This window comes from Oncorhynchus mykiss, chromosome 16, assembly GCF_013265735.2.
Source record: "Oncorhynchus mykiss isolate Arlee chromosome 16, USDA_OmykA_1.1, whole genome shotgun sequence".
Taxonomy (NCBI): Eukaryota; Metazoa; Chordata; class Actinopteri; order Salmoniformes; family Salmonidae; genus Oncorhynchus; species Oncorhynchus mykiss.
In genome coordinates, this window is record NC_048580.1 from 16,029,278 (window position 1) to 16,046,316 (window position 17,039).

The window sequence follows — 17,039 nt, forward strand, 5'->3', positions numbered from 1 at the left end:
AGAACTGCGAGTGATCAATGTGATCAATGGAAACAGGATGCATCTGAGATCAATTTTGAGTCTCATAGCAAAGGGTCTGAATACTTATGTAAATAAGGTACTTCTGTTTTTGCTTTGTCATTATGGGGTATAGTGTGTAGCTTGATGAGGGAAAGAATGTATTTAATCAATTTTAGAATAAGTCTGTAATGTAACAAAATGTGGAAAAGGTCAAGGGGTCTGAATACTTCCCGAATGCACTGTATATACAAGGCTCAAAGTATTCTCTTTCAAGGCTTTTTGCTCTGGCCTGCATAACCCTCTCTCCTCCCTGTCAAATGACAAATGACAGCCTCTTATAGCCTTGTAGGAAACCACTTGTCAGGAAACATGATTGATCAATCAACAAACATTATCATGGTTTAAACAAGGCAATAAATCAAAATTAACACATCCAGGTTATACCATCTGAATTCCCATGAATTCTACTTCCGGCGCCGACAGAGATGGCCGCCTCGCTTCGCGTTCCTAGGAAACTATGCAGTCTTTTGTTTTTTTACGTGTTATTTCTTACATTAGTACCCCAGGTCATCTTAGGTTTCATTACATACAGTCGAGAAGAACTACTGAATATAAGATCAGCATCAACTCACCATCAGTACTACCAAGAATATGTTTTTCGCGACGCGGATCCTGTGTTCTGCCTTACAAACAGGACAACGGAGTGGATTCCATGCAGCGACCCAAAAAAAAAACAACTCCGAAAAAGAGGGAAACGAGGCGGTCTTCTGGTCAGACTCCGGAGACGGGCACACCGTGCACCACTCCCTAGCATTCTTCTTGCCAATGTCCAGTCTCTTGACAACAAGGTTGATGAAATCCGAGCAAGGGTAGCATTCCAGAGGGACATCAGAGACTGTAACGTTCTTTGCTTCACGGAAACGTGGCTCACTGGAGAGACTCTATCCGAAGCGGTGCAGCCAACGGGTTTCTCCACGCATCACGCAGACAGAAACAAACATCTTTCTGGTAACAAGAGGGGCGGGGGCGTATGCCTTATGACTAACATGACATGGTGTGATGAAAGAAACATACAGGAACTCAAATCCTTCTGTTCACCTGATTTAGAATTCCTCACAATCAAATGTAGACCGCATTACCTACCAAGAGAATTCTCTTCGATTATAATCACAGCCGTATATATCCCCCCCCCAAGCAGACACATCGATGGCTCTGAACAAACTTTATTTAACTCTTTGCAAACTGGAAACCATTCATCCGGAGGCTGCATTCATTGTAGCTGGGGATTTTAACAAGGCTAATCTGAAAACAAGACTCCCTAAATTTTATCAGCATATCGATTGCGCAACCAGGGGTGGAAAGACCTTGGATCATTGTTACTCTAACTTCCGCGACGCATATAAGGCCCTGCCCCGCCCCCCTTTCGGAAAAGCTGACCACGACTCCATTTTGTTGATCCCTGCCTACAGACAGAAACTAAAACAAGAGGCTCCCACGCTGAGGTCTGTCGAACGCTGGTCCGACCAAGCTGACTCCACACTCCAAGACTGCTTCCACCACGTGGACTGGGACATGTTTCGTATTGCGTCAGACAACAACATTGACGAATACGCTGATTCGGTGTGTGAGTTCATTAGAACGTGCGTTGAAGATGTCGTTCCCATAGCAACGATTAAAACATTCCCTAACCAGAAACCGTGGATTGATGGCAGCATTCGCGTGAAACTGAAAGCGCAAACCACTGCTTTTAATCAGGGCAAGGTGTCTGGTAACATGACCGAATACAAACAGTGCAGCTATTCCCTCCGCAAGGCTATCAAACAAGCTAAGCGTCAGTACAGAGACAAAGTAGAATCTCAATTCAACGGCTCAGACACAAGAGGCATGTGGCAGGGTCTACAGTCAATCACGGACTACAGGAAGAAATCCAGCCCAGTCACGGACCAGGATGTCCTGCTCCCAGGCAGACTAAATAACTTTTTTGCCCGCTTTGAGGACAATACAGTGCCACTGACACGGCCTGCAACGAAAACATGCGGTCTCTCCTTCACTGCAGCCGAGGTGAGTAAGACATTTAAACGTGTTAACCCTCGCAAGGCTGCAGGCCCAGATGGCATCCCCAGCCGCGCCCTCAGAGCATGCGCAGACCAGCTGGCCGGTGTGTTTACGGACATATTCAATCAATCCCTATACCAGTCTGCTGTTCCCACATGCTTCAAGAGGGCCACCATTGTTCCTGTTCCCAAGAAAGCTAAGGTAACTGAGCTAAACGACTACCGCCCCGTAGCACTCACTTCCGTCATCATGAAGTGCTTTGAGAGACTAGTCAAGGACCATATCACCTCCACCCTACCTGACACCCTAGACCCACTCCAATTTGCTTACCGCCCAAATAGGTCCACAGACGATGCAATCTCAACCACACTGCACACCACCCTAACCCATCTGGACAAGAGGAATACCTATGTGAGAATGCTGTTCATTGACTACAGCTCGGCATTCAACACCATAGTACCCTCCAAGCTCGTCATCAAGCTCGAGACCCTGGGTCTCGACCCCGCCCTGTGCAACTGGGTACTGGACTTCCTGACGGGCCACCCCCAGGTGGTGAGGGTAGGCAACAACATCTCCTCCCCGCTGATCCTCAACACTGGGGCCCCACAAGGGTGCGTTCTGAGCCCTCTCCTGTACTCCCTGTTCACCCACGCCTCCAACTCAATCATCAAGTTTGCGGACGACACAACAGTGGTATGCTTGATTACCAACAACGACGAGACGGCCTACAGGGAGGAGGTGAGGGCCCTCGGAGTGTGGTGTCAGGAAAATAACCTCACACTCAACGTCAACAAAACTAAGGAGATGATTGTGGACTTCAGGAAACAGCAGAGGGAACACCCCCCTATCCACATCGATGGAACAGTAGTGGAGAGGGTAGCAAGTTTTAAGTTCCTCGGCATACACATCACAGACAAACTGAATTGGTCCACTCACACAGACAGCATTGTGAAGAAGGCGCAGCAGCGCCTCTTCAACCTCAGGAGGCTGAAGAAATTTGGCTTGTCACCAAAAGCACTCACAAACTTCTACAGATGCACAATCGAGAGCATCCTGGCGGGCTGTATCACCGCCTGGTACGGCAACTGCTCCGCCCTCAACCGTAAGGCTCTCCAGAGGGTGGTGAGGTCTGCACAACGCATCACCGGGGGCAAACTACCTGCCCTCCAGGACACCTACACCACCCGATGTCACAGGAAGGCCATAAAGATCATCAAGGACATCAACCACCCGAGCCACTGCCTGTTCACCCCGCTATCATCCAGAAGGCGAGGTCAGTACAGGTGCATCAAAGCTGGGACTGAGAGACTGAAAAACAGCTTCTATCTCAAGGCCATCAGACTGTTAAACAGCCACCACTAACACTGAGTGGCTGCTGCCAACACACTGACACTGACTCAACTCCAGCCACTTTAATAATGGGAATTGATGGGAAATGATGTAAATATATCACTAGCCACTTTAAACAATGCTACCTTATATAATGTTACTTACCCTACATTATTCATCTCATATGCATACGTATATACTGTACTCTATATCATCGACTGTATCCTTATGTAATACATGTATCACTAGCCACTAACTATGCCACTTTGTTTACATACTCATCTCATATGTATATACTGTACTCGATACCATCTACTGTATCTTGCCTATGCTGCTCTGTACCATCACTCATTCATATATCCTTATGTACATATTCTTTATCCCCTTACACTGTGTACAAGACAGTAGTTTTGGAATTGTTAGTTAGATTACTTGTTGGTTATTACTGCATTGTCGGAACTAGAAGCACAAGCATTTCGCTACACTCGCATTAACATCTGCTAAGCATGTGTATGTGACAAATACAATTTGATTTGATTTGATTTGATGAATGTACACGTCAATAGTGTGAACATTTGTCAAAAGGACATGAAATGAAACCGTACAAGCTGTCCTCCCACGGGGATAATTCCCAGTGTTGTGTGTCCCCAACACTGGATAAAATTGCTTATCTCCAATAAATCTGTTTGACACTTGATAGCTGACCAAGCCATGTAGCGCCAGAACCCTCGCCAAACACAAGCGACAGGAGGACTCTTAAATGACTTGCACAAAGATTTACAATTATACGGCATAACATTACAGAATGAACGTAGGACATCTTGACATAGTCTATAACGATACATTGCGGTACAGACAAATTACCACGCTTAATAATAACCCTGTATGCTTTGTTGCCACTGTCACGTGATCTACAAACATCACGTTCTCGTAATGAATAAATAACTAAACAAACAGTATAAACAACATCATCAATAACGGGCTCACAGCTTTATCACAAATAGGGAAAGTGATTTACCTGTAAGGCCACTTCAAAATTATGTTCTTGCCACGTCTTATCCAGGTGTGCCATTTTACAATCCAAAATCGAGTTTCTTCTTACATTAAGCAAAGGGCCGTTATGTGGCAAGTTGTAAAAAATGCGCGTGTTGACATCCACCTGTGTCATTGATGCTGATGCGTTCTATAGTTATAACCCAACTCCTGGGCAACTGTCGCCAATGGGTCCGCGGGATATGAATATCCATAAGCATGATGAGTAAAAAGAGATCCAAGTCGGATGTCAACATCTAAATGTTGAACCTCAAGCATGCGTAAATCGATCCACAGCTGAACATAACTCGATATATAACTCCATAACGCACAGCACGCACATCTGGCCGTGGGTCAAGGGATATCCAATGAGATCCAACAGTCAACGAACCACGGAGCAGATGCCGACGAAACCTGCTTAATTAATAAACAGCGATTTAAACCGTATAAATCCGTTGGTGTGGATTAAAAGTCCAGTCAGTTCGTTGCGATGCCTTGCTCGACTGTAGCATGCTCCTGCAGTTTGGAGTGTGGTTTCTCATGCATCTCTACAGTTCCAGAGAGTCGCTTCTCACGCGGTGAAAGCCAGCACGAGTGCCAATTTATGCTTGATCCGAAAATGTATTCGGAGGCGCCGTATGGATATTGTGATGCAATCGCGGAGTCTCCAGAGGGACCCAGAGGCCAAATTGAGCTCATCACACAGCGTCTCTCAAATGTGACAATGTGGAGGGCTACATATAGCTCCACATTGAAATTATTGGGTGGTGGTAGGTGAGGGCTGGAGGTCCAGCATAAACACAAACTCACTTCCTTGATAACAGCCCTGCTCTGCTCAGCGAAGCGCAAGAAGTATGAATGATCTAACTTCTGCAGAGGCCATGTAGCGCCTTTAAATGAGCCATGTGGAGAGCTGCTAACCCAAAGAATTCGGGCAGTGGCAGATGGGATTTGTCCCTACCCACAACAATTTGTTACTCCAACAGTGTCCCCCAAGGTGAGTAAAACACAGAATTATATTCAAAATGTGCACATTTGTCCTGGTGATGCAAGTAAGCAGGCTTTTTTCCTGTATATTCCTGGTCTCGCTTCAATCAAAATTAGCAGAATTTAGCAATAACACTAACGCTACATCCAATAGGTCCTTCTCTGCCCGAAAGCTCTGCTCCCGGTCTTACATCACCTCGAGGTATCCCTGCCTGCAGGCATGCTGTTATTTTTGGAGTATTTTAAGTCACTAGCACGCATAAACTCGGCTTGGCTAAGGACATGAGCGGACCTTTCCATAGAATGGACTGGATGGGTGTGGGAATTGTACATAAAAGGGCCAATCAACGGGAAGCCAACTGTCACAATCATGTCGGAAATAATTAATTCACAATCACTGCATCTCAGTTGGGCTCCAATCACCCATTTTTAAGCATATGCTTCAATATTTAAATGCATTCATGAGAGATTAGTTGTTTTATACAGCATATTGTCTCTATATTTTTTCTTGCAATAGACACACAGGCAACTTTAAACTGCGTTATATAAGCAGTTATAATTTCCAGTGGTTCCTTTATTCTGGTTGGTTCCCTGTGGTGATGTATATTTCCAACACGCAGAAAAAAGCTTGGAAGTCAAACTGCCAGATGTTTCGGTTCCACACAATGTTTATGTCCACACCGCGTTTTCCCTCCAACACTCACACCTGGATTCGCTCCAGTGCGCCCCAAGCACCTGAACTGCACGCGATCCCGTAGAGATGCAGGTACTTGATCACGCTCTTCTGTGAGCAGGGCTGAGCGGTTACGGAAAGTGTGCTCACACGGCGTTGCGTGACTACAGGTCGGGCCGGGGAACACAAAGACATTGTTCAGTGTGTGATCAGTTAGTCAGTCCGCCTCTCCAGTAACACAGCAACATTCCTTTGGCGTTCCTCAGCCTCCCTCTCCCGCCACAACTGCACTGGCTGCTGCTGAGGGTTAAGCAGGGAAAGCAAAAGTGATGTTTTTGTATTTATGTGTTATGGTGGTTCCAGCCATTCGTGTGGTTTTCTATATTTAACAACATGTCAGGGAGAAATTAGAAAGGAAACCTTATAAACACTAAAAACAATGACTACAAATGATTCCTATTCAACAATAGTCACTATGAGAACATGACATAAATCGATCAACAAATGTGTGTCAGAAGAACCCACTACTAGAGGAATTACTGAGAGATCTTAAGTCTTCATGATCATGTGTTTTAGGGTTTCGGAACACCACTTTCTATCTCTCTGGTCTCCCTCTTTCTCTCTGTCCTGTCTGTGTTTTTCTCCACTGACACAAGGGCTCATTCAGAGGCTGAAGAACAAATGTTTCCTTATGTAGCCTGGCTGTGAGGGATGCCAGCAACGGGGGCAACACAAGAGAGGCTGCCCTCCTCTGCTTTTCTCTCCTCTCAGCACACTACAGCCCTTCAGCCTGGCTGGCTGCCGGCACGACTGGGAGCACTCAGGGCATAAACTATCAGAGAGCAAGATAAAGTCAAACAGCTTTACACAGAGACTTGAGGGATACATTGAGCTCTACCTGGGGGGAGCTGTAGTTATCTTTTGTCTTTAATTCACACTCTTTCTGGGTCTATCTGTGTCTGTCTTTCACTAATATGTGTGTGTGTGTGAGAGAGAGACTGACAAACGCACGCATGCACACACACACAAAGGATGGTCAGTGTTTGTGGTAATGAGTTCTTAAGCATTATCCTCTGCAGTCCAACTGATGCAGCAGAGGCTATAAAATGTACATAGGCTGACGCATGGGGTTTGTCCATCTGCATTTACCCCATTGGACACAACATCCTGACTGTTATTATTATTATACCATGGCATTGTTGAATACTTGTTTCTGATTGGCTTGAAGGGCATTCTAGAGGGTGCATTATTTCCCTATAACACACAGTATACTTGAATGCTTGAATTCTATGGCTATAGTTCATTCTTACATGTTCTATGTTTGAGCTGCTTTTGAAAGCAAAAGTCAAATGAAAACAATATTGGAATTGTTGAATTCGATTTTCCTAATGGCAAGCTAGGACTGATGGTTTGGTTAGCTAAACGAGCAAGTCTGGTTGTTTGGTTACCACAGCAACTACTGTAGCTATCTAGTAAACTTGCTAGCGACTTCAGTGTATGTTGAACACATTTCTACCTGCAAATGAACACCTTTCTAGAGGTGAATGTGTTAAATTATAGCCATGGCATAAATAATCAACTCGGGGTTCTATGTATTCTCTGAAAAAAAAATGCAGCTCTGTGGGAGGTCAGTTCCACACCTTCCAGGTCGTTCATTATCTTCCATAGAACACAGCCCCTCGTTGATTGTCCCTTACTTATTTTATTTTAAACAATTATATAAACAATTATTATTCACCATTTTTTGGGGATTTTTTGGGGGTTTCTATTACAAAGTATGTTATTGGCCTTTTAAGACACCATTGCCACTTTAAGATCTCTATTGGAGAAGTGGGTAGATGCATCTCAATATGGTGACTGGAGTATGGGCGAGTGGGCGTGTGGAAAGTAGAGGACCCGTGGAAAGGCAGCGGTGGAAAAGTACCCAATTGTCATACTTGAGTAAAAGTATAGATCCCTTAATAGAAAGTTACTCAAGTAACAGTGAAAGTCACTCAGTAAAATACTTCTTGAGGAAAAGTCAAAGTATTTGGCCCTAAATGTAGTTAAGTATCAAAAGTAAACATAACTGCTAAAATATACTTAAGTTTCAAAAGTAAAAGTATAAATCATATAAAATTCCTTATATTAAGAAAAGCAGACAGCACCAATTTCTTGTTTAAAAAATTACATAGAACCAGGGGCACACTCCAACACTCCGATAATGGGTGTGCTGTTGCTTAATGCCAGCAGCTACAGACCGCTGTTTGATTTGATTAGCACAGTGGTGTGCGTTGTCGACTATTTCATTCCCTTCATCTGACCATCGGAGTATCAGCAACAATCACGCATGTCAGTTCAGTGCACACAGCGTGGCAGAGAACGCATCACATTTGAGAATACATTTATTTGGGAATATATTTCGTCGAACAGACATGTTGCTGTCTATATTAGGCAATGCCATGACGCAGGTATTAGGATCTATCACTGAAATCTCCCCTTTGTCTGAGCATGAGAGAGAAAGAGAGCGAGTCAGCCGTTGCGATGCAGCCTTCATAAAGGTAGTATTGTTAAGTTGCGTGCGAAGCTCCTGCTTTGAGCTTTGGGTCTCCGCCCACTCTTGTTCACCACAGACATATTTTTCTTCTTCTTTTACATCTTCCCCTTTCTTTCAGCTACAGGTAAGCATTTGATGTCCGCACGCAATCCCTGGAGTGTCTCCTCCCCCCTTTCGCTGTTTGACTCCTCCTCACGCACGCACACATTATCCCAGGGCATGAGTAAGCGCCTATCAATAAAGTCTACTGTCATTGGTTGACGCTGTAGCCTTCCAAGAGACCATCTTCAGAGCTAAACTATCATTCCTTTCTTGACACCCTCTATCTGATTGAGACAATACCTTATTTGAGATACTCTGTACTCATCCACTCACTATCTTCCCACACATTAGCTATATTTCACTCATGCTCCCATACCTCACGGTATCCCACTTTTAGCACCTACCCAACATCATGATTTACTCAGCACTCTCCTACTGTAACTGTGCTGTACTGTTCTTTGCCTTTGGAGTGGCTTTTTCTGACATTATTTGACCGCTCTCCAGACCAGATTGTTAGCAGACTGCCTGTGGTCAATGCTCTCCACTGTTTTCCTCGTACAGGACTATGAACCAGAAGGTTGCCATTCGAAACACAAAGCAAAGAAAGGGTCCCTTCTCTCGGATCCTGTGTGCATGCGAGAGAAAGAGAGAGCGTGAGAGAGAGACAGAGAGAGACAGAGACCAAGTGAGTGTTTGTATCTGTGTGTGCGATCCATGCCTGTGGCTTACCCCTCTCCGGTGCCCAATAATGTCAGGGGAGATGTCCTGCCTTTACCAATCTCTGCCCACAGCGAGGTGGGCATGGTCGCCACGGGCGACGCTGGCACAGGGCGGCTGTGAAAGGGGTTCTTTGTCCTCCGCAACAAGGTGTGTTTCCTGAACTGGCATTCCGACTTAATAAGCGGCTAAACCACGTCTCGCCTCTCCCTATCACACTCATCAGTTTCACAGCTCAAAAGAAAAACAAATAGGAGAAAGAGGGCGCGAACCCGCACTCGCATACATCTCTCTGTGTGTGCCAGTCGACTAGCTGCCAGGTCCTAGGCTTAAAGTTACACAAGGATGGGTCATGGTTCAGGATACTGCTAGTGTCATTGTGTAGCACTCTGAACCTGCGTGGACAACGTGTATACATAGCACATTTATACAGTTCTGAGAGCCCCTTTGCTCGTGTTTGACCTCAGAAACGTCGCCATTCCATAGAGTCGTGAGGGAATTAAAAATGTCCTCGCTGTAAAACAAGCGGGTAGAGAGCGAAGTCAAGAGAGAGTGAACTATGGCTCAACTCCAGACCAGGTCTCCGTCAGAGTAGGTCTCACTTCTCAACACGGATTCTCTCCAATGAGAGCTAAGGACTGAAATTACAAGACAGAGGGAGAAAGAGAACAGATGACAGAGTCAGAGAGACAGAGAGAAAGAGAGAGGCCCAGTACCTAGACTTGTAGAGTTGACCCTTTCTGTACTTTACCATCTCATGTCTACTGTTCATAGCACTGGCCAAACACACACACACGTCCTGCCAACACGGAAGTGCAGTGTGCACTCCATTTTAACTGTATGAAAACTGTACATTAGTTAGTACCTTCAGAATGTATTCATACCTCTGAACCTATTCCACATTTTGTTGTGTTACAGCCTGAATTCAATTCATCTGGATTTGGGGATGTTCTCCCATTATTCCTTGAAGATTCTAAAATTGTACTAAGCTAACAGTTGAAATTGTTTTAAAATGGTCATACCATAGATCATTTAGCTATTTCATTTAGAATTTTAGAACCCCTTTAGGTATACAGTAAGAAAATAATAAGGAATAAGGTTGTGAAGTGTCTGTCCTAAATCTAGGAGATATAAGAAAGCTCAGGAAATATACACTGCTCAAAAAAATAAAGGGAACACTAAAATGACACATCCTAGATCTGAGTGAATGAAATATTCGTATGAAATACTTTCTTTACATAGTTGAATGTGCTGACAACAGAATCACACAAAAATTATCAATGGAAATCAAATTTATCAAACCATGGAGGTCTGGATTTGGAGTCACACTCAAAATTAAAGTGGAAAACCACACTACAGGCTGATCCAACTTTGATGTAATGTCCTTAAAACAAGTCAAAATGAGGCTCAGTAGTGTGTGTGGCCTCCACGTGCCTGTATAACCTCCCTACAACGCCTGGGCATGCTCCTGATGAGGTGGCGGATGGTCTCCTGAGGGATCTCCTCCCAGACCTGGACTAAAGCATCTGCCAACTCCTGGACAGTCTGTGGTGCAACGTGGCGTTGGTTGATGGAGCGAGACATGATGTCCCAGATGTGCTCAATTGGATTCAGGTCTGGGGAACGGGCGGGCCAGTCCATAGTATCAATGCCTTCCTCTTGCAGGAACTGCTGACACACTCCAGCCACATGAGGTCTAGCATTGTCTTGCATTAGGAGGAACCCAGGGCCAACCGCACCAGCATATGGTCTCAGAAGGGGTCTGACGATCTCATCTCGGTACCTAATGGCAGTCAGGCTACCTCTGGCGAGCACATGGAGGCCCCCCAAAGAAGTGCCACCCCACACCATGACTGACCCACCGCCAAACCGGTCATGCTGAAGGATGTTGCAGGCAGCAGAACGTTCTCCACGGCGTCTCCAGACTCTGGAGCACACAGGGAGCCAGTGCGCCAGTGGCGAATTTGCAAATCTTGGTGTTCTCTGGCAAATGCCAAACGTCCTGCACGGTGTTGGGCTGTAAGCACAACCCCCACCTGTGGACGTCGGGCCCTCATACCACCCTCATGTAGTCTGTTTCTGACCGTTTGAGCAGACACATGCACATTTGTGTCCTGCTGGAGGACATTTTGCAGGTCTCTGGCAGTGCTCCTCCTGCTCCTCCTTGCACAAAGGTGGAGGTAGCGGTCCTGCTGCTGGGTTGTTGCCCTCCTACGGCCTCCTCCACGTCTCCTGATGTACTGGCCTGTCTCCTGGTAGCGCCTCCATGCTCTGGACACTACGCTGACAGACACAGCAAACCTTCTTGCCACAGCTCGCATTGATGTGCCATCCTCGACGAGCTGCACTACCTGAGCCACTTGTGTGGGTTGTAGACTCCGTCTCATGCTACCACTAGAGTGAAAGCACCGCCAGCATTCAAAAGTGACCAAAACATCAGCCAGGAAATATAGGAACTGAGAAGTGGTCTGTGGTCACCACCTGCAGAACCACTCCTTTATTGGGGGTGTCTTGCTAATTGCCTATAATTTCCACCTGTTGTCTATTCCATTTGCACAACAGCATGTGAAATTTGTCAATCAGTGTTGCTTCCTAAGTGGACAGTTTGATTTCACAGAAGTGTGATTGACTTGGAGTTACATTGTGTTGTTTAAGTGTTCCCTTTATTTTTTTGAGCAGTGTATTTATATATAGTCCCAGTCAAAAGTTTAGACACACCTACTCATTCAAAGGTTCTTCTTATTTTTACTATTTTTCTACATTGGTGGGAGCAGTATCACGTCAGGTTATTTTTGTATTTTAGCTTTTTTGTAAAGTAATAGTAAAGACATAACAATGAAATAACACACATGGAATCATGTAGTAACCAAATATATTTCATATTCTCTCAACCAGCTTCATGAGGAATGCTTTTCCAATAGTCTTGAAGGAGTTCCCACATATGCTGAGCACTTGTTGGCTGCTTTTCCTTCCCTCTCGGGAACCACACATGCGGAGATCATCCACTCACCTACACTGCGTCTCACAAAGACACGGCAGTTGGAACCAAAAGTTGAGAGATTTCCTCCGGTCTAAGGTCCATTGCTCGCGTTTTTTGGCCCAAGCAAGTCTTTTATTATTATTATTGGTGTCCTTTAGTAGTGGTTTCTTTGCAGCAATTCGATCAGATAGGCCTGATTCACGTAGTCTCCTCTGAACAGTTGATTTCGAGATGTGTCTGTTACTTGAACTCTGTGAAGCTTTTATTTGGGCTGCAATTTCTGAGGCTGGTAACTAATGAACTTATCCTCTGTAGCAGAGTTACAGTAACTCTGGGTCTTCCTTTCCTGTGGCGGTCCTCATGAGAGCCAGTTTCATCACAGCGCTTGATGATTTTTGCAACTGCACTTGGAGAAACTTTCAAAGTTCTTGACATTTTCCAAATTGACTGTGTGGTGGTTCATTTCTTTACCATCAAAAGAGGAGAGACAAAGTTACCACACAAGTCAGAGTTATACTTACACTAAATCTTTAATAGTGAGAGCTTTGCAATAGCAATGGCTTGTCGACGAATCACCGTTTCTGATGATCTGTTGAAAAGCGACGAGACAAAAGTACAAAGTCCTTTTATAACCAAGATACACACCTTTCAACCTACATGACGAACAAAATATATATAGAATGGGTCACAAGGTTAAGATTTGTATGAAAGTTACCTATAATACAAAGCAGACAGCATCTGCTGTGTCAACAGTTTTCATTTATAGACCAGTGTCTGGCCCTCCGACTGCAAACTGGAACCATCTCTGTCTGGTACCATATAGAACAGAAACATTAACTCATGCTCTGGAATGCTCTTTAGGTTTCATCACCCAAAGACATAGGCCCATCCTCAGTATAAAACACACACAATATCTATAAGAATACTCTATTATGTTGAATAAAACAACCATTTGATGCAATACAAGTATTATAACAATCTTGCAATTTCTCTCTCACAACTGAACTTCATGTCTTAAAGAAATTATGGACTTTCGTTTCTCTTTGCTTATTTGAGCTGTTCTTGTGATAATACGGACATGGTCTTTCACCAAATAGGGCTATCTTCTGTATACCACCCCTACCTTTTCACAACACAACTGATTGGCTCAAACACATTAAGGAAATAAATTCCACAAATTACCTTTTGTAGAGCAAATCGGAGAACACCACCGTGTTCATGAGTCTCCCGTTTCCATAGAGTGGTCATAATATTTTGTAGGCCATTCGGACGCTACATTTGTTTTCGTGAATTAATGTTTTTGTGAATGTGGTGGATTGAGATGCCGTCCATGAAAAAACCCTGATACCTCTACCTTAAACTTACTGATTTTTATGAGGATTCTTTGATTATGTTACTTAGATTGACGCACTGCTGTGTCAATAAACTCTTAAGGATTAAGTTAGATGGGCAGCGGCGGTGAACAGCAATCTTCAAGTCTTTCCACAGATTTTCATTGGGATTCAAGTCTGGCCTTTGGCTGAAGCCATTCCAGCCTTGGTTTGGCTATATGTTTGGGGTCATTGTCCTGTTGGAATGTGAATCTTCACCCCAGACTAATGTCGTTTGCACTCTGAAGCAGGTTCTCATCAAGGATTTGTCTGTATTTGGCTCCATTCCTTGTTCCTTCTATCCTTACCAGTCTCCCAGTCCCTGCCGCTGAAAAGCATCCCCATAGCATGATGCTGCCACCACCATGCTTCATGGTAGGGATGGTGTTAGACAGGTGATGAGCTGTGCCTGGTTTGACCACATAATATTTTTGCCTTATGATCTGTTTTTCACTTGCCTTTTTGCAAACTCCAGGCGCACTGTCATGTGGCTGTTTCTCAGGAGTGGCTTCCGCCTGGTCACTCTCCCATTAAGCCCAGATTGTTGAAGTGCCGTAGAGACATGTCCTTCTGGCAGGTTCTGCCATCTCAACCAAAAAACTCAGTATTTCTGTCAGAGTGGTCATTGGGTTCTTGGTCACCTCATTGCCCGGTTGCTCAGTTTGGTCATACTGACAGCTCTAGGTATGGGTAGTTCCATATTTTTTAATATGCCAATGATGGAGACCACTGCGCTCTTGGAAACTTTCAACACTCAATTTGGAGTGTTGTAGCAAAGGGGAGTGAACACTTATGTGAATGAGATATTCCTGTATTTAATTTTCAATAAATGTGCAAACCTTTCTAAAAACATGTTTTTACTTTGTCATTATGGGCTATTGTGTGTAGACGGGAGAGAAACTTTTTAAAAATTGTTTTTACACATTTTGAATTCAGGCTGCAACACAACGAAATGTGGAATCAGTCAAGTGGTATGAATACTTTCTGAATGCACTGTATGGATACTTCTGAGTATAACTCGTGTTTTTATACATATCTCCCAATGCCATCAAAGCATGATTTACAAGAACCTTTAAGTTATTACATGTCTTTTCAGTTAGGCTTGGACCCTGTGCAGTAAGAGCACAGCTGCATTACGGTAAAGGTCTACAGTACAATATGTTAATGATTCCAGTAAATCATGAGTCAGTGGGGTGGTGACTGAACCAGGGTTGACACCTCTAACTAACAACGGAGAAAAACACATAGTGGAATCAGTTTTGGTTTATTACATCATCACCACATCTCTCTCCATGACACTTTTCCTTGGGAATGGTTCTATCCAGGCCCCTCCAAGAATAGAATTAGGCAGGGAGACCTGAGGGGTATACCGCGACGCAGGATCAATGAGTTAGCCAGCTAACTTGGATAAACAACCCAAAATAACTATTGATTTTCTGTTTCATTAAGTAATCTAAGCTAAGATATGTGTTTTTGGTTGTTGAGTTAAATCAGACCATGCCCGTTTCAGGCTAATCAAACACATTTAAAAAATAATAATTTATGCAAGTTTACTGGCTAACTCATTGATCCTGCTTTGTAGTATACCCCTCAGGGTTCATTTCAATCAAGCGTGTCCGAGTAAGAGTGCTGAGATCATTTTTACTTTTTAAAATCACATCCTAGATCAGCACACCTACTCTGAGACGTTGTCCCATACATAGCTGTAAGGCCAGAGGGTCTACAGTACAATAAGGCCAGAGGGTTTAGAAGCCCCCACCAAACTCCAGCAGTACAGTACAGTTCATGAACGTAAAAATGAACAAGCAAAAAGGAGGTTGCATCTGGGTTGTGTAGCTAGCATTGCATTTGGCTAGCTGCAATATCTCTCTTTTCACAAATTAGTAATTATATGTCATTTCACCTGTAATGATAACTGAATGTCATATTATAATAATGTAATAACAATGCAATACGAATGGAATGTGTGTGCTGTAGTTGAGAAAAAGATAAGAAAGGAGAAGCTAGCTGTAAAATTTTGCTATTCACATTCTCTTCATCCACACCACATTCTCTTCATCCAAACACACACAATGGCCAGCCTGAGGATGATAGAGAATGTATGCGAGAAAAAGCTAAATAAAGCAAAAGAGCAAGGAAAAAACAGACGGAACCACTTGGTCATTTAAATGTTTGATAATTGAGGAAGAAAAAAAACATTCCATCCTGAATGAATCAGGGTGTGCACCATTTGTAAATACATTACATCATAATCCGAGCAAAGATCCTTCTCAAGGATCAGGCAAGCCGACACATTCACCTCGTAATATGTGACATATCTGTAGACAAAGATCCCTGTGTTTCATTCAGTGACCATAACTAGCCTTCAAAACACAGTCTTGAGGTCCAACTGTGGAGTGGGCTGACACAGTTGGAGCCAAAATGGACTTAGCCCTTAGAGGTGTAAACCCAATTACACACACACACTCCATAAAAATCTATTCAAAATCAACTATCAATTTTTCATACATGGCTGTCTCAGTACCAGTCTAAACTAGTCATACAAACACCACTTTTCAAGTATCATCACATTTTATAATAAGGATCCAGTATCCCAAAAAACAACAACCAAATTCACAAAATGTCAAAATTAAAAAATAAAATAAAAATAAATACAACAAAAGCAAGCAATTAGAGAGAAGGCAGATTTGGTCCCTTTTTCCCCAAGGTCTGGCGATTAGCCGTGACATCATTCTGTGACATCAGCGAGGTGTTCTGCGTGGAGGTGAGGCCTCAGCCCAGCCCAACGTCAAGTGACATCATCACTACAAAGCCCAGGATGGAGGTCCAGGAAGCCAACTTACCGTTCCCACTTCAAGACAATATACATGGACAGTGTTAATCAATGTTGGTGTATTTATACAGTACTTCAATCATATACAATACATTGAGACACAGAGATAAGCCGAGCACATGGAAATCTGTCAGGTTACTAAAACACACACACACCCTAAACATGCTAGCAGGCACACACTTCACAGTGACAGTGGACCCACACAAGTCAAAAGGACAGCTCGCTCCCTGTCTCACTTCTTAAAGAAAACAACACTCCCAGGGTTGTGAAAACCAGAACATTCCAGGGGGACAGTGTCGTTGCTCCGCTCCCACTCTTCCTCCTCGCGGCTCACACTAACACAAAGACAGCGATTGATCTAGTCCAGCTCAGAGTCACAGAGCTATGAACAACTACTGTTGGAACCAGGGTAGAAAAATCTGTTAATGGACAGTATCAGTCAAAGGTTTGGACACACCTACTCATTCAAGGGTTTTCCTTTATTT

General features: G+C 43.9%; 1 protein-coding gene across 3 annotated transcripts in view; it reads right to left on the reverse strand.

Annotated features, from left to right (window-relative positions):
- Positions 1-14,966: 14,966 nt before the first annotated feature.
- LOC110491446 (zinc transporter ZIP11) overlaps positions 14,967-17,039 on the reverse strand; it is a 136,323-nt gene continuing 134,250 nt past the window's right edge. For all 3 annotated transcript variants that reach the window (XM_021564907.2, XM_021564906.2, XM_036946293.1), the window contains exon 10: positions 14,967-16,572. In XM_021564907.2, coding sequence (XP_021420582.2) covers positions 16,494-16,572 — 79 coding nt within the window. In that variant the 3' untranslated portion in view covers positions 14,967-16,493. The remainder of the gene's footprint in view (positions 16,573-17,039) is intronic.